Raw genomic sequence first — 22,246 nt, forward strand, 5'->3', positions numbered from 1 at the left:
TCTGTATCAAATAATCTCTCTATCCAAAAGCAACAAGATAAAAGGTCATAGAAGTCTCCAAGAATAAGGATTAATGAAGGAATCGATTCTTCTTTGACAACTAATGGGAGTTTATATCAACAAATTGTTGACGGTTTGGAGTGAGATGGCAGGTTTTTATGCCACACGAGCATTTCATGCCCACGGAGTATATTTATGCCATGTCATTATGCTGAAATTTGACGAAATATCAAATTAAGAAAAAAAATTAAAAATTGAGTAATTTTAATAAATATTTGAAAGTTTATATACAAATTGAGAATTTGTTTGTTTTTATTTTCCCCCATAGTTATTTTGTTATATCCCTTTAATTTTTTATAGTATTAATTATTTTCATCTTTAAATGATTCATTTAATTGCAAAAACTTATAACATGTTATTATAAAAAAAAAAGTATCAATCTCAAAAAACAAGAATTTGGTGTGTGAGGCAAATTAAATGCAACAAAGAATTTGGTCGAAAACTGTAGAATCATATCTATCACCAGACGTTTGGCAGCCCAAATACAGTTTTATTCTGCTGACAATTAATCAGGTTCGTATCAATCTCAAAATAATAATTGATTATTTTCATCCATTTCTGTCGTGATAAATTCCTAGTAAAAATTAATGTCAAGTGTACGTATGTAAGTAATCTTTCAAATAATAAGGTTGTAAAGAATTTGATTCCAAGTATCCGGCACTCCCGGCAGGCACCAATGGCTGCAGTCCATCGATGGAAGCCCGTAAACGGAGGGATGCCCGTCTTTCCTCATCAACGAAAGACTCGTTACATCTAACAGCACGACAGCCTTCTTCATCGTCCCCAGCACCTTCTTCACCACTGCCAGAGCCGGTGGCAACCCCCCTGGATACGTCTCCCCTGCCACCGGCTCTTTCTGCCCTACGCATGATTTTGCCTGTGGCTCGTTCCATTCACTCCCACTGCCAACACCCAAACATAAGTAAAACAAAATTAATTGCAAGCGATCAGGAAAGAGCTTCATGAGCTTACTTGTAATGCGATGGTGATATCCCTTGAAAGAAAACATTGGGCATGATACTGGTAGGATCGATGTTTTCGTCAACCCAAGTAGCCCATGTATTAAGTGCTTTCTCGAAGGCGACGACACGATCCATGTCTTTGTAGAGTTGCCCGTCTACTTCGATGTAGTCCCATCTGTGGAATGATCATATTAACCACGTTTGGATAGTGTAGTGTATGTAAAGGTGGAGTGTTTAATTTGAAATGGAAACTGACGGTTGAGAGGCGCCGCGGCGGTTCCACCAATGCCATGTGTTGAAGATGAGCGTGTCGACCCCAAGCCACCTCTTGCCGCCTTGTATGGAGTCCAGTTTCAGTATTCTGCCTTGTGCTTCTCCCACTAAGTCTACAAGATATACGCTACGATCCAGCATCACCTTAACTTCATAATCCTGTACCCGAATCACTATCATCACTTTGTTTTTTCCTAAACATGGTGATGTCAAAAAAATCTTCAACAAAGTTTCTCTAGTCCATTTCGTGCTGCAGTTTGGTTTTACTTATTATCTATACAAGTTATATGTGAGTATATGTATAGTGTGATCCACTATATATGGCATACCGTTCAGTACATATGATCTACAATAATATATGAAATGAATATTACTAAGAAAATGTATCATGAGTTCACACATAACTTATGATATTTGACGAAATTATGCACTCTTAGTCGATGAAATTAAGGTGTGTTATCTTTGGTTGTAAATTTATCATGAGACAATAAGAAATAATAAGAATTTCTCCCTTTAAATCTCTTTTTTCTTTTTCCTCAATTTCTACAAAAGAGAATGTAACCATTTTTTATTCCTCATTTTCACCCCAATTAAGGATAATAATATCACACCAAAATTTGAGGGATAATATTATAGTCGAAATTTTTTATGCCCACATTCTTAAGTCAAAAATTTAAAATGTCCACTTCTTATAAAAACTTGATCATATGCCCAAAATACCTAAACTACCCTTGATGTCAACATCTACTTTTCTTCCAAGGACAATTTTCTTACACAATCTTACACATTCACGATTTTTCAAGTGTTTGAATAGAATATGATGATGCTTTTTCTAGTCTTTTGCATTAATAATTAACAATAAAGTACAAAACTAATAAATTTAAACGAAAATACACGCTGGGCGGCAAGCTTTCACACATTGTCGTCCCAATTGGATTTTAATTACGATCAACACGCTCCATACATGGGCGGCATGCTCTATTTTTTTTTTTTTCGAAATTGATAGAGCAAGCACGCTGCTCAATTGAATTCAATTAGGCTCGGGAAGCTCCAAATAAAAGGAATAAGAATCTTTGACCAATTTATTCTCATTCCAACGGCAAGATGACAAAATTAAAGGAATAAAAATCTTGACTAATAATTATTATTCTTTATATTTTGAAATTAACTTTGTGGCCCCACGAAAGATAGAACATAAAACCCTAGTATATTACCCCCCACCACTCTGCAACAATTTCACATTCAAACGGCAAGGTTTTAATTTGGAGAATTGAAAGCAACAATCGGCAAGGTTGAGATAAAATACCGCGGAGAGAGAGAGAGAGAGAGAGAGAGAGAGAGAGAGAGAGAGAGAGAGAGAGAGAGAGAGCAATACACAATGGCTTCAACTTCACAGGTTAATTTCTTTAATTTTCTAAAATTTTGTTTATATCATGAATTAATCACATTTTTATTTTTTAATTCGTTTTTTTTTTAAGTTTCAAACGTGAATTAATCATGTCGATTAGAGTTATGAATAAATTAATCATGTTTATATTGTTTATATCGATTATACTGTTTAATTGTTTATGTGAATTAATTTAGAACGTCAATTAATCGTGGATTAAACTAAATTAAACGTTACACGGACATAATTCTTTTAATACAGCATGCCGCCCGTGATAGAACAATGCCGATCGTTCGGTACCCTTTAATTCACGGGCGACATGTTCAATTGTTGGCTAATTGTGTTTGAATTTGGTACATTCTCAATTAATTCGTATATATTCATATTCATTATTAGTAATTTGATTCGAATTTGTTAGCAATCGAATTAGTAGAATTCACGTGGATTAGTTTCGAATTAGAGCAATTAATTAGTGTCAAACTAGTTTCGAATAAATTGGTAAATTTGAATAAGTTTTTACTCTCTTCGTCCCACGAAGCATGACCCAGTTTTCTTTTTGGTTTGTCCCATGAAGCTTGACCTGTTTCTAAAAATGACAAAAAAATTACCCTTTATTCACCTTTTCACTTTTTCACCTACCCCACTTAACACACAAAATACCAATTTCTTAATTTTCGTGCCGAAAATAACCGGGTCATGCTTCATGGGACAGAGGGAGCAATTTGTAACCATTTAACTGTATTATTAGTAATTAATTAGTTTCGAATAAAACCATTTGAATAATATTCGAATTTGGTCACCATTTAACCTTGTATTTTAGTTGTATTATGTCTGTAATTCGTTTAACTAAGTTTAATTGTGTACATAATTTTTTTTAACTAATAACAATTTTATATGTTCAATTGAACTTATTTAAATGATTAACGGATTAGTAAAAATAATAGGCTGCCCCCGTGATACGACATTGTCGATCGCTTGGCAACATTGAATTTATGGGCGACAACCTTGTATTTTTGCTAATTATGTCCGTAATTCGTTTAAATAAGTTTAATTGTGGATTTAAGTCTATTGATTGCAATTAGTTACTTATTTAATTTTTATTAGTCATTTTATATTTTATTGTAGGATATCGAGTACCGTCGACCTGTGACTGTTAACCAACAATCTGAGATCAGCACATACTAGAAGGACAAAGATTTTGTCAAGCTGATGGATATCTTACGAGTAATCGGTGGTTAACAATTGTTCGATACCTTTAGGAGCACGTGCTTCGGGCACTTTGCAAATTGGAGGCCAAGGTACAAGTGCAACATGACGTTGCATCACGTGGCCTCCAACCAGATTAGGAGCTATGATGACGCTATATGGTTCTTTTTGCGCGGGCAAAAATTTAGGTATTTTGCAGTCGATTTCGCGCTCGTGACGGGGTTGAATTTTGGGGGGTCCATATTCGATCCTACTACCGAGCACGATGCACGACACATGAAGGCGTTCCAACTTTTTTGTCGTTGCCAGCAGTTGACGGTAGCCCGTTTGATTTCTAGGATCACAGCTATGAAAAATAAGATACGGGACGATGGTGGTAGTTTATATCTCCGTGCGGTCCTCGTCTATGTTGCCCACACCATTATCTTTGGTTCAGACAGGCTCGTTGAGACGTTAGTTTGGGCGTTGGTTGATGATATCGTTGAATTCAACCAATTTCCATGGGGTGCGTACGCTTACAAGCTGTTCAGCCACTACACTACGCATGCGGGTACTTCACCGAAGTGCCACTACTACGGGTCCTCTTGGGCATTGATGGTTTGGGCACTTGAGTGCCTTCCAGAATTAGGAGACGAGCTCGGCAATCGTGTTGGAGGGGCATCAGTGTACCCGCGCACTTTATACGTATGACCTCTAGAACGCTTTGCAGTGTATCGACGACTTTTTTAGAGTTCCACTGCCAACTTTTGATGTGCTTCTTCAATGAGGCGTTCTGAACTTTGTTGTGCTGCTTTAAGTCTCTCAGTAAACCATTTTTTCATTGCAATCCTTGTAGCCTCTAGCATCGAGCAAATAGGAAGACGTCTTGCCCACAACAACCTTGCATTAAAGACCTCAACTGCATTGGATGTTATGAAACTGTAACGCTTAACTTGACAGCACGACCAAGCCCACTTATCAGGCCTAAGATCCATCAACTTATGGTATGGCTCCGGCTTCAGACTAGACTATTCGTAGCTTTCATGGTCTTTTCAAACTCCGCTCGGTCGTAGGCATATGCAGCCTCTCGGAAGAGCTCCACCACAAGCTTCCCGTAGTGCTTAATGTTACTTTGTAAATGATAATAACATAAAGCATGAGTGGCATGTGGTAACTCACTAGCAACAGTGTTAGCAATTGAGATGTGCTTATCAGACACGACCAAGAGGGGGTTACAAAAATTATAAGCTCTCCGGACTTTGGAGAGAAACCATTTCCATGATTCGTCATTTTTTTTCGGGTCAACACCATATGCCAATCGGTAAATTTACTCGTTGTTGTCTTTTGTCACTGCAACGAATAAAATACCCTTATTTTTACCCTTGAGGCGTGTCCTATTGATGACGATAACCAGCCTCAGTGAAAACATGGATTGCCCAATAGTTGCCCCGAGGGCAATAAAACAGTGACGAAATAGCCCATCAGAATCCACTTGTATGTCGATCAATGACCTGGGGTTTGACTGCCTCAACATATAAATATATTTAGGCAGCATAATGAATGATTGATCATGCTGACTGTATATCATCTCGATCGCAAGATTCTTGCCCGTAAAGCCACATCATATTTCACGAGCACACCGAATTCACATTGTAGCTCCACTAAAATTGCCTTGGGCTTTATGATCTCTGCGTTGTCATGTATTTTCTTTGCCAAATAGGCTGCAACAATATTCGCATGAACCTTTATCCGCATCACACGACCAACCTAATGGGAATAGGTGTGCTCACCAGTGAACATAGAGACACCCCAAAATGCGCCATTGTCGTGGCTAGATGATCGAACCTCGAAAGGGCACTTGTCCGAGTGCTTGCATTTGAAGTAAATGCGTTTGTGATCTGATTTATGAATTTTGGCTTCTGCACTCTGCTTCATGTTCCACAACCCGACAACGACAACCAAATCATTTTTGCTGTAGTAGTATGCATTCTTGTTGATTTCGGTCACTCTAGATGGGTCATATTCGAAGTCGACAAATGAGGCTGCAACATCTTATGGAATTACTAGAACCAGCTAATTGGGATCGTGCTGCTCATCGTCACTATTCCCACGATCTACATGGTTGGTTCAATTGACTCGTGCCTTTGCATTTATCAATGACAGTAAGTAGGGTAGCCCACCTTCTTGACGTACCCAATCTACAAAGTTAACCCCAGTAAATCTAATTCGTTCGCCATCGGACAATTCTTCGGTGGCGTCTGAATCTATTTCCTCCTTAGTCGTCTCTTCTTCATCTTCATGGTGGGGTAACTCTTTCACCATGTGCGGCTTCACCTTGTTCTTCCCAAGGTGTTGGTCAGTGAAGTAGTGTTCGGTCATTCTTCACCATGTAAAGAATGAGTTGGTGGTTGACCCAAAGAATGCCATCTACAACACGCGACACATTTGTTAGTTGATCCATGTTTGACTCGGACTGAGCCGCGATGTGCTCCCAAGGTGCCGGGATATGTAATCTATCTGTTACTTGCGAATAACTAGTATTTTGCCCTTCGTGTTCACCAAACCAATTCATACCATCATACCTCTGAATTGATTTCAATCCTTCGTCAACCTGATGTGAAGATGGCCCATCATCATCACTCAACCAATTCATACTGCCATACATCTTAATTGATTCCAATCCTTCGTCAACCTGATGTGAAGATTGTTCATGATCAAACGAAGGGACGTAAACGTCTTCAACTGGCTCTTCGACCACACGATCCACATCAACATTATCATGATCGATATACACAATACGATTTGTTTGTGCAATAAATAAGTTGCTCACATCCTCGTCCACATCAATTCAATGTTTTTCAGCCTATCAAGCCAACTCTTTGATAAATAAAACAGCTCGTAGCTAGATGATCGTCATTCCACGGGCATTTGGTGGTTAATTAGGTATAGCAAGGTCAGAATATCGATAGAAAGAACTGTAACCATCATTCTATCCCCAGCGATGTACTTGCACCCCTGTAATGCACCCGCATATCTCACAGTAACATTTTTTAGGGAATTGATCCATCTACAAATAATTTATAAGATATTAATATTAATTACAAATACTCCAAATATAGGTTCATATCAAAATGTCTCTTATTTTCTACATTAAATTTTCTGTCTGATTGTGTATGAATGTCATTGTATTAAGATTGTGCCTATTTACCAAATTCAGGTCACGCATTATTGTACTAGATTTACTGTAGTAAATGTGACTACACATTCACGTGAATTATAAAGGTAAGAAAGCTGCAGAATGGTGTACTATGAATTTATTACCTAAATTTTGGGAAATAGGGAGCTTGCCGCCAAGCTCAGCATATCGGTCGGCATGTTCGGATCATGGGCGGCAAGCTATGTACGTGTGTAGAGGATTTAGTTTCCAATCGAACAGTGTATTTTGTTTTTTTTTTTTTATAACAAATGAGTTAATTCGAAATTTTACTCTATAGTTTAATAATTAATAGAAATATGGTTGAAACCAAACAACTACGCGACAATTTATAAAAATTCTACTAGAAAATCATTTATATAAGGACCATTACAGTTCAAATAACGTCCTACATAGAGCTGGAATGGTAGCAAACGTACCACATTACATGGAGACAAAAAAAAAAAACTAAATCAAGGCCTATAGAAATATGAGCAAGAAAATTGGCCTTCGTCACAATTAATTCTTAGTTCGTCACGACGAAAATGTACTTCGTCACACGAAATTCTTCATACAACACCATGGAAAATTTTACGAAGTAAGAAAAACATCGGATCCCCGTGCTCCGTGTACGCACGCATTAATGGTTTACTCTACAAAAATAACATGATTAAAAAAAAAAAAACTCTAAGTAAGGATATGTATTACAATGTTTGCATCATACCTCTACATAATCCTCCAAAACTTCGTGGCTAAATGTCATGATGTTATATAAGGGATCTCATTTGAGTTCGAGATCTTGAATGAGGCGACAAAACGTTGAAATCGCTTCCTTAACTCTCCAATCTTAAGAATATAGAAACAGTACGGGAGTCGTACGTCAATCTCATAATGAAATATCCTAGATACTATTGATGTGCATCAACATGAATTGTGGTATGAAAGGGAATGGACTCCGATGATGGAGTATAAATTCCTCTCAGCACTCCTACCATATGTCGATGTTGGAGAGTGGGATGGGTTATCGCGACATCTTTCTATCCAAATCGTCCGTGTTGTTATCAACAACCTTAATCGAGAGATTGACGTACGACTCACATACTCTTTCTACATTCTTAACATTAGAGAGTTAAGGAAGCAATTTTTCATCATTTTGTTCGCCTCATTCAAGATCCTGAACTCAAATAAGATCCTTTGTATAACATCATGACAATTAGCCACGAAGTTTTGGAGGAGTATGTTGAGGTATGATGCAAACATTGTAATACATATCCTTACTTGGAGTTTTTTTTTTATTAAAATCGTGTTATTTTTGTAGAGTAAACCATTAATGCGTGCGTACACGGAGCACGGGGACCCGATATTTTTCTTACTTCGTGGAATTTTTCATGGTGCCGTATGAAGAATTTCATGAGACGAAGTACATTTTCATCGTAACGAACTAAGAATTAGCTGCGACGAAGGCCAATTTGTTTGCCCAAATTTCTATACGTCTTTATTTAGTTTTTTTTTTAGTCTCCATGTAATGTGATACGTGTGCTACTATTCCAGCTCTATGTAGGACGTTATTTGAATTGTAATGGTCCTCATATTAATGATTTCCTAGTAGAATTTCTATAAATTGTCGCATAGTTGTTTGGTTTAAACCATATTCCTATTAATTATTAAACTATAGAGTAAAATCTCGAATTAACCCATTTGTTATGAAAAAAATTAACAAAATACACTGTTCAGTTGGAAATTAAATCCTCTACACATGCATATAGCTTACTGCCGACAATCCGAGCATGCCAACCGATATGCTGAGCTTGCCGCCCGGTGGCAAGCTCCCTATTTCCCAAAATTGAGGCAATAAATTCATAGTACACCATTCTGCAGCTTTCTTACCTTTATAATTCACGTGAATGTGTAGTCACATTTACTATAGTAAATCTAGTACAATAATGCATGACATAAATTTGATAAATAGCCACAATCTTAATACAATGGCATTCATACACAATCAGGCGGAAAATTTGGTGTAGAAAATAAGAGATATTTTGATATAAACCTATATTTGGAGCATTTGTAATTAATATTAATATCTTGTAAATTGCTTGTAGATGGAAAATTTAATGCATGAACTTATATTTCGAGTATTTGTAATTAATATTAATATCTTGTAAATTATTTGTGGATGGATCAATTCCCTAAAAAACGTTACTGTGAAATACGCGGGTGTATTTCAGGGGTGCAAGTACGTCGATAGGGGTAGAATGGTGGTTACAGTTATTTCTACAGATATTCTGACCTTGCTATACCTAATTAACCACCAACTGCCCGTGGAATGACGATCATCTAGCTACGAGCTATTTTATTTATCAAAGAGTTAGCTTGGTAGGCTGAAAAAACATCGAATTGATGTGAACGAGCATGTGAGCAACTTATTTATTGTACAAACAAATCATATTGTGTATATTGATCACGATAATGCCAGTTGAAGACGTTTACGTCCCTTCGTTTGATCATAGACAATTTTCACATCAGGTTGATGAAGGATTGGAATCAATTCAGATGTATGGCAGTATGAATTGGTTGAGTAATGATGAAGGGCCATCTTCACATCAAGTTGACGAAGGATTGGAATCAATTCAGAGGTATGATGGTATGAATTGGTTTGGTGAAGACGAAGGGCAAAATACTAGTTATTCGCAGTAACAGATAGATTACATATCCCGGCACCTTGGGAGCACATCGCGTCTTAGTCCGAGTCAAACATGGATCAACCAACAAATGCATCGCGTGTTGTAGATGGCATTCTTTGGGTCAACCACCAACTCATTCTTTACATGGTGAAGAATGGCCGAACACTACTTCACTGACCAGTACCTTGGGAAGAACAAGGTGAAGCCGCACATGGTGAAAGAGTTACTCCACCATGAAGATGAAGAAGAGACGACTGAGGAGGAAACAGATTCAGATGCCATCGAAGAATTGTCCAATGGCGAACGAATTAGATTTACTGGGGTTGACTTTGTAGGTTGGGTACATCAAGAAGGTGGGCTACCCTACTTACTGTCCTTGATAAAATGCAAAGGCATGAGTCAACTGAACCAACCATGTAGATCGTGGTAATAGTGACGATGAGCAGCACAATCCCAATTAGTTGGTTCTAGTAATTCCATAAGATGTTGCAGCCTTATTTGCCGACTTCGAATATGACCCGTCTAGAGTGACCGAAATCAGCAAGAATGCATACTACTACAGCAAAAATGATTTGGTTGTCGTTGTCGGGTTGTGGAACATGAAGCAGAGTGCAGAAGCTAATCGTTCAGCATGATAAATCGTTCAGCCTCATTTGTCGACTTTGAATATGACCCATCATGCGATCGAGATGATATACGTTCAGCATGATCAATCGTTCATTATGTGCCTAAATATCTTCACGTGTTGAGGCAGTCGAACCCCGGGTCATTGATCGACATACAAGTGGATTCTGATGGACTATTTCCTCATTGTTTTATTGCCCTCGGGGCAACTATTGGGCAATTCATGTTTTCACTGAAGCCAGTCATCGTCATCGACGGGACACGCCTCAAGGGTAAAAATAAGGGTATTTTATTCGTTGCAGTGATAAAAGACGGCAACGAGCAAGTTTACCTATTGGCATATGGTGTTGGCCATAAAGAAAATGACGAATCATGGAAATGGTTTCTCTCCAAAGTTAGGAGAGCTTATGGCGATGGTAACACAATTAGCCAACAATTGAACATGTCGCCCGTGAATTAAAGGGTGCCGAGCGATCGACATTGTTCTATCACGGGCGGCATGCTATTATTTTAAATACTTATGTCCGTGTAACGTTTAATTATGTCTAATGCACGATTAGTTGACGTTCTAAATTAATTCACATAAATAATTAAACAATATAATCGATATAAATAGAAACTATATAAACAATATAAAAGTGATTAATTAATTCTTAACTCTAATCTACTTGATTAATTCATGTCTAAAACTTTGGAAAAAAACAATAATAAACGAATTAAAAAATAAAAACGTGATTAATTCATGATATAAACAATATTTAGAAAAATTGTGAAGTTGAAGCCATTGCGTATTGCTCTCGCTGGAATGCTCTCTCTCTCTCTCTCTCTCTCTCTCTCTCTCTCTCTCTCTCGCTGGAATTCTCTAAGCCGCTGGAATGGTCTCTCTCTCGCCGGAATTCTCCAAGCCGCCGGAATGCTCTCTCTCTCCCCAATATTTTATCTCAACCATGCCGATTGTTGCTTCCAATTCTCCAAATTAAAACCTTGTCGTTTGAGTGTGAAATTGTTGCAGAGTGGTGGGGGGTAATATACTAGGGTTTTAGATTTTAACTTTCGTGGGGCCACAAGATTAATTTCAAAATATAAAGAATAATAATTATTAGTCAATATTCTTATTCCTTGAATTTTGTCATCTTACCGTTGGAATGAGAATAAATTAGTCAAAGATTCTTATTCCTTTTATTTAGAGATTCCTGAGCCTGAATTCAATTGGGTGGCGTGCCTGCTCTATCAATTTTGAGATTTAAAAAAAAAATAGAGCATACCGCTCGTGTATGGAGCATGTCAATCGTAATTAAAATTCAATTGGGACAGCAAGGTTGCAGTCCAGCGTGTATTTTCGTTTAAATTTATTAATTTTGTACCTTATTTGTCAATGATTAATACGAAAGACTAGAAAAAACATCATCATATTCTATTCAAACAAATGAAAAACCATGAATGTGTAAGATTGTGTAAGAAAATTATACTTGGAAGAAAAATAGATGTTGACATCAATGGTAGTTTAGGTATTTTGGGTATAGGATCAAGTTTTTATAAGAAGTGAGCATTTTTTATTTTTGACTTAAGAATGTGGGCATAAAAATTAGTGTTAATAGGCAAAAATGTCCACTTCCTTAAGTTCTATAGTAAAAATGCCCTAATTATGTGAAGTACCTATTTTACCCTTTGATGTTGATGGGCATGCTTGGTTTTTTGTGAAAGTATTACACATTTGATCGATTTGACAGCTATCAGTCATAAAAGTCAACGATTAGACAGCTATCAGTCAAGAATACATATGATCGGTGGGTGGCTAGATCATGTGTCCGCCCGGGCGAACACATGATTTTATCGATCGGACACATGATCTGGGTGGTTCGATCATGTGTCCGCCTGGTAAAATCATGTGTCTGTCTGGTGAAATCATGTGTCCACATGGTAAAATTATGTGTCCGCCTGCGCCCTGGCGGACACATGATCTAGCCACCCACCGATCATATGTATTCTTGGCTGATAGCTGTCAAATAGTTGACTTTTATGACTGATAACTGTCAAATCGATCAAATGTGTAAGGCTTTCACAAAAAACCAAGCAAACCCATTAAATCAAAGAGTATTTAAAGAATAGGGCATAGAATGCTTATGTTTATAAAATAGAGCATTTTTCACATATAACATAAGGAATAGGTCATTTTAAATTTTCACTCATTAGATTATATTATATATATATATATATATATATATATATATATATTCTTTTATATACTCCCTCTGACCCCTAAATATATTCAGGGAATCTTTTAGCACGAGTTATAATAAAAAGTTGTTGAGTGTATTGATAGTGAACAAGGTATCTCATAGTGAGGATAGTGTTATGTTGATCATGGGTAAATAAGTTTAAGTTATAAGGGTAAAATTATTCAAATTATGTGTGAGGTGATGCCCAAAAATAAAAAGTGCATATATTTGAGGACGTATAAAAAAAAACATGCATAATATTAAAGGACAAAATAAATGCTATATTTTATTAAATATAGATATTTATTTATAAGTCATCACATAACTATAGATATATATCAAATAGATTTAATATAAGATCTAATGAATTATATATTCTTAAAAATGTATAATATATTATTTACAAATTACCATTAAAATAAAATATGTAATAGAGATATAACAGATAATTTATATTTTGTGTTGAAGACATTTTTGTATTATTATTAATAAGATGGTGGCAAACAAAAATGCAAGATCTTTGGGGAAATAATAGATAAAAATACTAGCTAGGTAAAACTATTTGTGGCCCCTATAAAAATTTATCTCTCTTCTATTTTTTTTTATAAAAATAAAAAATGAAACATCTCATTTATGTGTTGAATTAATTTTATTTTATTTTCTATATCAATTTTTTTGATTTATTTACATTTTTTTTGTACCTATAATAGTTTTTAGTACAATTAAGGAGAAAGAAATTTTATTGCTCCATTTTAATTAGAACTCTTTAATTTTAAAAAGCATAAAAAAAATTAGAACAAATACCTTATGGTAATTTAAAGTTTCAAAATATTTTTTTCTCTTTCCTCTATACTCTCTTTAGTGTTTTATTTCTCCTTAATGACATGTTTACTTTTTTTTATTTCTACTATATTATTTTTATTTCTTTTTCTATTTTTCTTTTGTGTTTTTAAAGCGAAATAAGTAAATATCATATTTTGTGTTTTACATATTTTTTTAATTATAATAGTTTAGAATATAATAGAGGTGAAGGAAAATATATAGATTTTTATAACCTTTTTTAAAAATTACTCCATCCGCTCCATAAGAGAGTATCATATGGGGGATGACACATGTTTTAAGAAATATTTGGTAGATAATAGGTTGAATGGAGAAAGGAACTCACTACTTTTTAGAAAAAATAATTAATAATGTGGGTAGATAATGCGTTAGGTCATATTCCCAAATGGAAGTGATATTTTTTTACGGGACGGACGAAAATAAAAAAAATAATACTTTTTTTATGAGACAGGTGGAATATTTTTTGGTATTAATTTTAATATGACTTTATAGATGAATAATTATTCATATATATTGAAAATATCATTTTAAATATGAGTTTTTATTTGTGTTTGTAAATGAAAATATTTATTTATTTATTTATTTATTATAATGTGTAATAATAATAATAATAATAATAATAATAATAATAATAATAATAATAATAATAATAATAATAATAATAATAATAATAATAATAATAATAATAATAATAATGATAATAATTTTCGTTATCAAATAATTTTCAATTGTTTAATAACTATAATCATCATTACACTTTATACAAAGTTGAAAATTTACGTTTTCAAATTCAGATTGAGTAATTAACGTGGATCATTTTATTTTAATTTTAAAACATTTCAGTATTTGCTTATATTTAAATTTTGCTTAATATTTATAATTATTTATTTAAATATATCATTTAATTTCGATCTTCACCGTGCATTGCACGGGTCGTACTAATTAATATGAAAATGGGGATTCTAAATATGTTATACAATTTCTGAAGAGTCAATATAAGAGAGAGGTGAGTTTAATTTGCGTTGGGGATTCATTGGGGGAAATTGCGCAAGCAAGGAAATAAAAAGAGATGTGAATTTGTGAGTTTATGATGATGTGTGAATTTTGTTGGAGAGATATGATTCGATTGAAAAAAAAAAGAGATTTTGAATAATTGATCAATATTCTTTACTTCACAATCAGATTTATGAATTCATAACTTAATGTTCTTAAATTCACAATAAAATTTATGAATTCACAACTTAATGTTCTTGAATTCACAACTAGCAACATTTCTAGTTGTGCATTCACGCGAATTCATAACTAACACTGTTTTTAGTTGTGAATCAAATTTTGAAACTTGAATTCACAACCAAATACTAGCTATTCAGTTGTGAATTCGAATTTCAAAACTTGAATTCACAACCAAAATTAATGATAGTTGTGAATTCGCGGGCAGTTTTTAAATTTTTATATGCAGTGGTAAAATGGTAAGTGTGGCTAATTTTTAAATTTACTATTCCAAAGTGACTATTTTCAAAATCCACTCATTTGTGAATAGATTAATTCAATTACATAAAGTTAATACTACCCTGTCCATAAAAAATAATTTTCTATGAAGTGGATACGAGTTTTCAAAAAAAGTTAGTTATATAATTGGTGAGTAAAGAAGAGAGTCATAATTAAAAGGAAATTGGTGATAGTTTGTTGATTTATGTGGATCTATTAATGACAATATGTGTAAATATGTGAAATTTTTAAGGATGATAGTTAGATTATTTTCAAAAAAGAGTTAAAAAATATTTCGTCCCTAAAAATTAGGAAGAATTTTTTATCAAACAAAAAATTAACTAAGTGAATAAATCGAAATTAAAAATTTGATCATTTTGGCGCGACAGCTGTTAGTTTTAATTAACTAGTATTTTAGCTAATTGCATGATGTGTTTATTGGTATACTTGTTTATTCTTATCAATTCTCAACATCACCTAAATATTGCACTTAAAAAAGTAATATCAAATTCATATAAAAAAAAAACACAAAAAGGTTGTTAAAGTGTCGCTTTTTCAATGTGCATGGCAAATAATTGCAGCCTCTTTCATTACGCAACAAGTCATAACAACGTTACGGTTTTCTCTAAGCAATAATGTACATTCACTATCATTATTCAGATATTTATATATAACCACTTAAGATGTTTATTGGTGCATCTTCCATATGGCATTAAATTTGAAACTTTAATTTTAATTTGTTCAGAAAAAAAAAACATACCGTAAATGTGAAGATGGTGAGCTCGGCTGATGAGGTGTGAGTGTAGTTGATTTCCGGCACGGCGGCGATGAGCATACATATGAGAGACTCCCATTGGTTTCGGCTGAGGGAATCACCCACAAACATTATGCTTTTCCCTTTGTATGTCTTCAACAAATTTTCTCCATCAAATCTGCACAATATTTATCGTATGACAAAATAACTTTTCTATGTCTATATTGCTTTACTCGAATTTTCGTAAATAGAAAAGGTCACTTTCAATCAGATTAGGGGTGATATTTCAATTAGGCGACTTTTATAGTTCGTTAGCAAAATGTGAAGGATGCTTAACTTTGCCAAATATATTGGGTTACTTTCTTAATATTGAGTTGTCAATTTGATCATTTTATCCATGTATAAAAACTTCCACACGAGAGATCTCCTTGTATTCATGTCAATGTTAGTCGAAAAAAATTCTTCTTGTTGGCACGAATTCCTCATTAGGATGTTGTTTAGGGACAAAGCTAGTAAAGATTAATTATGAGGAATTGTTGCTAGATCCATTCAAAATAAGAGATGTTGATACTAAATGAATAAAGAATCGTTCAAAATCAAACCAAAAAAGCAAAATCAAATAGGTAAAAGAGATTATGATACAAATCATATTCATAACAAATATTAACAATATATACTTTATATAAATACATCCAACGTATTATTGATTTTCACATGCATCATGCCAAACATGATATTAATATATTATTAGTAATAAAAAATATTTTTAGCCGAACATATATATATGACGTCTTATTAAATATATATTGTGTACCAAATTAGCGTAAAACCGATAATTATATGTATATATAAATATGTAAATGAATGTTAACAGCGTCAATCACAAGATAATTATTTTTCAGGATTGCAAACACGGAAATTTATTTATCATAAACTTTCCCCACAAAATAGAACCAAAGATGCCCAAGTTATTCTAAATTTATTGTTTATGAACTTCGAATGATAACTATCACATGAAAATAAAATTATGTGAAGAGGATCAAACATCAATTGACGAAATTAAACCTAAGAAATTTGAGGTGGTATCCTGTACATCCGGGTGTACCGTACACTCGGGTTGTATCCGATCCGGATCCTGATCCAGTTGAACTATCATGATCCATTTTTTCTTGAAATGACACTAACACTACACAATCTTGTAATGACACTAACACTATTTTGTTTTATAAATGACACTAACACTTCATGTAAATGACACTAACACTATATTGAAATGACACTAACACTTGATATTTAGGTAGGATATATAGTCTAATTGGATTAGATTCGAGTCAGGATCCGGGTTGAGTACGACTGGATGTACAAGAAATTTTGTGAAGAAATTTTTATGCAGACTAAAATCAGACAACTGTAAATCACGAGCCTGCCGTTAGTCAGTGACGCAGTAGGAAAATGACACTTTTCCCAAACAGTTGTTTCGTAAAAGACAAAATGTGTTAATATTCACTCTATCATCTTAAGCCTTTTCTCACACATTTAGAAAATTAAATTAAGCAACAAAATTCGTATCATTATTTTATATGTTATAAAGCATACATTTTAAGAAATGTAAACAGATATTCAATTGCCACAAATATTAAATAATTACTACTATAGTTACAAAATATAACTTGGGGTGACAAAAATGTGAGAGAAGATAATTATTATGGCGAAAAAGTAAAAACCAAGTCTGCCATGTAGTTGTGGTCTCGGTTGTCATCTGTCCTCACCGCTATTTTTTACTCCTCTTTCTGCTTCAAACTCTTATAAACATTATAAACATTCTTTTATTTTTGGCTATAATTTGATAAACCTTGAGCATTTTTTATATGACAAAAAAAATTTCTCTTTATTCACATTTTTATTTTTTCACCTATCACATTTAAAACACAAAATACTAACTTCTTAAAATCTATATAAAAAAGAAATTACTCAAATTTCACGAGAGAGAGAGAGGGAGTACTATTTTACGGTGAAGCCCGGATTTCCAAACGACACACATTCACATACCAAACCAAGATTCACATCACAACATTATTTATGATAATTAATTAAACAACTAGATTTCAGAAAAAAGATGTGAAACGAAACATAATTCTGCCCCACCCAACCTCTCACAATTCTCTTTTTCACTGTTTAATTAGCTGCATTTACTGCACTACAACAACATCTCTTAAAAGGGACTCATTTCAAAATAATAGTTTTCCTTCTTTTCTTTTAGTTTCTCAAATGACAAATAGATTAAAAAAAAGGAGTAGGAATAAAGGGAAGCAGAGCACCTTGATAAGCTGCAGGAGTGGGGCTGCCAGTTGTACTTAAGGTACAAGTCGTCGGAGCGGCCATTGTTGTGGCAGTTGAACTCCTTCTGAATGAAGGGGCATGATGTGTAGTTGTAGAGAGGATACGATGAAGACGAATTAAACACCCACTTCCCTTCAAATAGATCACATGATTTTTGCTCTGCATTTGACTTGGATTGCAGCAACACTAACCAGCTAACGGCAGTTGCAACCACTACAGCCCTTAACCTCATCTCTCTCTCTCTCTCTCCCACAAGTTATTGGAAGCAGCAACACGGCTAAGGGAGAGAAAGAGAGAAAAGACGATACCTCACCTATCTGGGTATATATGTCTGTCTTTCTCAATATGTGTGCTTTTGTATGGGGTGAAGAATTAGTATAGTAAGTTGGTGGTGACAAATAAATACTCTCTCCCTCGCAATTTAATATTTATATTTTCATTTTAATTTCTCTTTCAATTTAGTACTCCCTTCATCTCATTAACAATATTCCATTACTTTTGAACACGAAAATTTTAATATACATATATATATATATATTGGGAACTTAATGAAATATCATAGCCCTTGTTTTGATGATACCAAAATCCTTAGGTTTTCTTTGTATAGACTAGAACCTTTCGAACTCAAGTGTTGGAGTTCACCTTCTAGTTGTTTAGTGTTCTGAAGACTGAAGACTGAAGACTGAAGACCGGAGGAATGAAGAATGAAGAACGAAGGACTGAAGACTGAAGAACTCGACTGATGTTTGCAAATAAAGGCAGAGTCAAATACTGATGTTTGACTAAACGAGTTTCTCAACTGAAGAATCAGTTATGACTGATTCATTAATGCAGGCCACGTGGATTCATCGGACTGATACTAGAGTCAAGTATCAGTTAACATTCTTCATCGGACTGAACCTCCAGAGTTCTAAAAGGAAGCCACGCACTCCAAGTACAGCCGCATTAAATGCAGAGATACTGAGGATCGTCCTTTCTATGCAGAGCATTCTTTTTTGGTGATTACTTTTCAGAGGCGTCTTACCTCCTGTACCTGAGTAGCCATTTATCACCAAACAAGGAACCTCGAAGATTGAAGCCTCAGCTCAAATTCAAATTACTCTCACAACGGATGAATTCTTGAAGACCATCTCTGCCAACGGATCTATTCAAGACATCTCCTATAAATAGAGCTCGATGATCACTTCAATCTTCACCGATTCAAATATACAAGTTGAAACGCTGCCGAAATCGCAACTCAGCCAATCAAAGTCTTCCCAAGTTTGAATCAAAGAAGAGAATCCTAAAGTCAAAATCAGTCCATTGCTGATTACATACATTCTCTTAGAACCTTAGGCAAATACTTGTTTATCCAAAGCCTAAGTTACCGATTACAAAGAGCCTGTTCTCTGTGATCTAGTTGTTGTTTTCGAACCTCCTTTCAACTGACCGAAAAGAGAGTTTGAGCCGAGAGGAGTTCAGACCAGTGTTCTGACTCCAAGAGATCTTAGCCAACGCTAGCAAAGGCATTGTTGTGTCTTAGCGTGCTAAGAATATTTGAGAAATCCAACCCAGTGTGTTGGTACTGAAAATTTGATTTTCAATTGTAAAGTTTGATGTGCATCCGTAAGCACAAGCCCAGAGTGTTTGTCAGTGTAATCAACTGACCGTGGATGTAGGAATTAGATTTCGAACCACGTAAAAATTTATTTGTCGTTTATCGCTTTCAGTCTTTTCTTTCTTATCTGTGCACAAACGCTTTGTTAACTGAAACTGATTAATTACAAAGTGAAACCAAAATCTTGACAACGTGTTAATCACAAAGGCTATTTCAAAAGAAAAGTTTTCCGGTGCCAGTGTTATTAGTCTAACTGATTAATCGTCGGAAAATCAGTAAGATTCATAACAATTCTATGTTTTACAACAAGACTGAAGCCTCACGCATATCAGTTAAAGCCTTGTGCTTAACTGACATCTCTTTACTGAAGAGAGATTCAGTATCAGTCTTTAACCTTTGCAACTAAAGTTTTCTTTAACTCTTTCATCAGTCAAAAGGTTGTGTTTGTTATTTTTTAAAAATAGCCTATAGGTGTATTCTTCCCCCCCCACCCATACACCTATCTTGACCTTCCGGGACCTAACAATTGGTATCAGAGCAGGTTGTTCGCAAGAACAATTTGCTTTAACCCAGTTCTACTGAACTAGATCATTTTCTAAAAAGAAGGTCTTAAAACTTTTTCTTTTTCCTTGTGCTCCGTGCGTTCTTTTTCTGTTATATCTCTTGTGTTCAATGGAAACTAACTACAGCAGAGCCTCATCACTCCCGACGTTCAATATTGAAAGATATGATATATGGAAGTTTCGACTGGAAAGCTTCTTCACGGCTCAGCACTCGGATGTGGGAAGTCATCACCAAAAGACCAATCATCATCATAGAAGTGGTCAAGAAGATACCACTGGACACCACACGAGACCCATATAATGAAGTACAGATCAAACCGAAGGCCAACTTCACCACTGAAGAAAGAAAGCAAGATGAGCTGGATAATCTTGCCAAGAGTATCATCTCCGGAATTGTCACAGACAAACATGACACCAAGAGGATATTCTTGAAATAATGTGCATCGGATCAGAGAAAATAAAAGAAAATAAACTATCTATAGCTTGTCAAAAGTTCGACACATTCCTAATGCTAAAAAATGAATCAGTCGAAGAGATGGAGTATAGATTCAACCAAATATTGAACGAGGTTCAATCCATCTCTAAGGACAAGTATACCCAATGAGAAATCAATCTAAAGATTCTACGAGCACTTCCGCGAGGCGAATGACAAATTTATGCAGTTGCTCATCAGAACAAACTTAGATTGAACATGCTTCCAACCAACAAGCTTTTCTCAGATCTCGTAGCAAATGAATTTGATATCCAGAGAAATCGAGAAACTAGGAAAGCTGGAGGATCAGACGAAGATGCTCCATTGACATCAAAAGGAACTGCAGTGAAAGCTTCAGCGAAAGAAAGTAAGAAGCAGTCGCGGGAACCAACTAAACTAAAGCCGGAAGACTTCTTCAGTCAATATGCTTTGTTGACTGAAAGGTTCAACAAGATGGAATCTAAATTCCGCAAGTACAGAAAGTTTCACAAGAAACACTTCAAGGGAAGAGAGAGAGAACACAAGTCAAGACACTCCACGGACATGAGCAGAGAAAAGAAATCATCCACAACTGATCTCAAAGATGTGGAATGCTTTGGATGCAAAAAGAAAGGGCACTACAGATCAGAATGCCCTGAATTGGCGCACGAAGAGCGCAAAGAGCTAAGAGCTAAGAGGGATCGCAAATACGCGAAGAAAAGGGCAATGGTAGCTGAAGATGCTGGATCTTCTTAATATGCATCTGAATCATCAGCCTTCAACTCCACCAGCTCAGATGATGAGAGCCAAGCCCTCATGGCCAAGGATGCTGAAAGCATGGCTGACAACTCAGGCAACAGCTATGACAACGGAATGAATGGGCCTGAGGTAAACTCTTACTCTAGAACTCTTAATACTGATAACTCCTTGTTGTTTACATGAGATAATTCAGAATTTGGAGGCAGCTCGGTCAATGAAGTTGATGAGTATGATCAGCTCATGAATGATCATCGAAAGCTGAGAAAAATGTTTGAGAAACTTCTGCTACAAAATCAGGAAATGGAAAAGGAAATCAGTAAAGATTAATGTCAGAAGGAGACAGTCATCTACTATCCAGATGAAAACTGTCTTGACGAACTGATTTTGGAGAATCACCAACTGAAAGCAAAGCTCAAGAAATCAGCAAAAGAATGTGAGAGAGCATTCCATGAGATCAAGAGGCTCAATTACAAATTAGAGCTAACAGTCAAGGACTGCATGAAGAAATCTCCTCTAATAGATAACTTTCTATCAAAAGCCCTTGTGGAAAGTATTGGAGGAAAGGTGATCCCCACTGACAAAGGGAAAAAAGTCATAATTCAGGATATAACTGAAGTATCAGACGACAACGCAGCAGAAGAGCCAAGGGATTTTGACAAGGAAGAAAATATAGAAGAGGAACCTGATGGTGAATAGGAACTTCAGTCAAGAGGAACCTGATGGTGAATAGGAACCTGATGGTGAATAGGAACTCCACAAAACTACAGACGAGCAAAGGAGGCACCAAATCAGTTCGCTCTTCTGAAAAGATTGAAGAGCAGATTTCAGTCAAAATATAGGGAATGAACATCCAGACTGAAACGACAA

The 22,246-nt window shown here is 35.1% G+C and overlaps 1 protein-coding gene across 1 annotated transcript; it reads right to left on the reverse strand.

Moving 5' to 3' along the window:
* Positions 1-538: 538 nt before the first annotated feature.
* LOC130986862 (protein trichome birefringence-like 41) lies at positions 539-18,387 on the reverse strand. Its single transcript, XM_057910393.1, has 5 exons — positions 17,988-18,387; positions 15,676-15,847; positions 1,279-1,454; positions 1,033-1,197; positions 539-962 (listed from the first exon to the last, which is right to left on the reverse strand). Exons 1-5 carry the CDS (start codon positions 18,239-18,241, stop codon positions 677-679), a joined length of 1,053 nt encoding a protein of 350 aa, XP_057766376.1. The 5' UTR covers positions 18,242-18,387; the 3' UTR covers positions 539-676.
* Positions 18,388-22,246: the final 3,859 nt, after the last annotated feature.

Source organism: Salvia miltiorrhiza, chromosome 5 (assembly GCF_028751815.1).
Source record: "Salvia miltiorrhiza cultivar Shanhuang (shh) chromosome 5, IMPLAD_Smil_shh, whole genome shotgun sequence".
Taxonomy (NCBI): domain Eukaryota; kingdom Viridiplantae; phylum Streptophyta; class Magnoliopsida; order Lamiales; family Lamiaceae; genus Salvia; species Salvia miltiorrhiza.

Excerpts from the sequence above, each read along its gene's own strand:
- LOC130986862 (XM_057910393.1), bottom strand. The coding sequence starts at position 18,241 with ATGAGGTTAAGGGCTGTAGTGGTTGCAACTGCCGTTAGCTGGTTAGTG. Across the intron at positions 15,848-17,987 it reads CACTCCTGCAGCTTATCAAG|ATTTGATGGAGAAAATTTGT; the intron begins GTGCTCTGCTTC and ends AATATTGTGCAG. Across the intron at positions 1,198-1,278 it reads CGCCGCGGCGCCTCTCAACC|ATGGGACTACATCGAAGTAG; the intron begins GTCAGTTTCCAT and ends ATCATTCCACAG.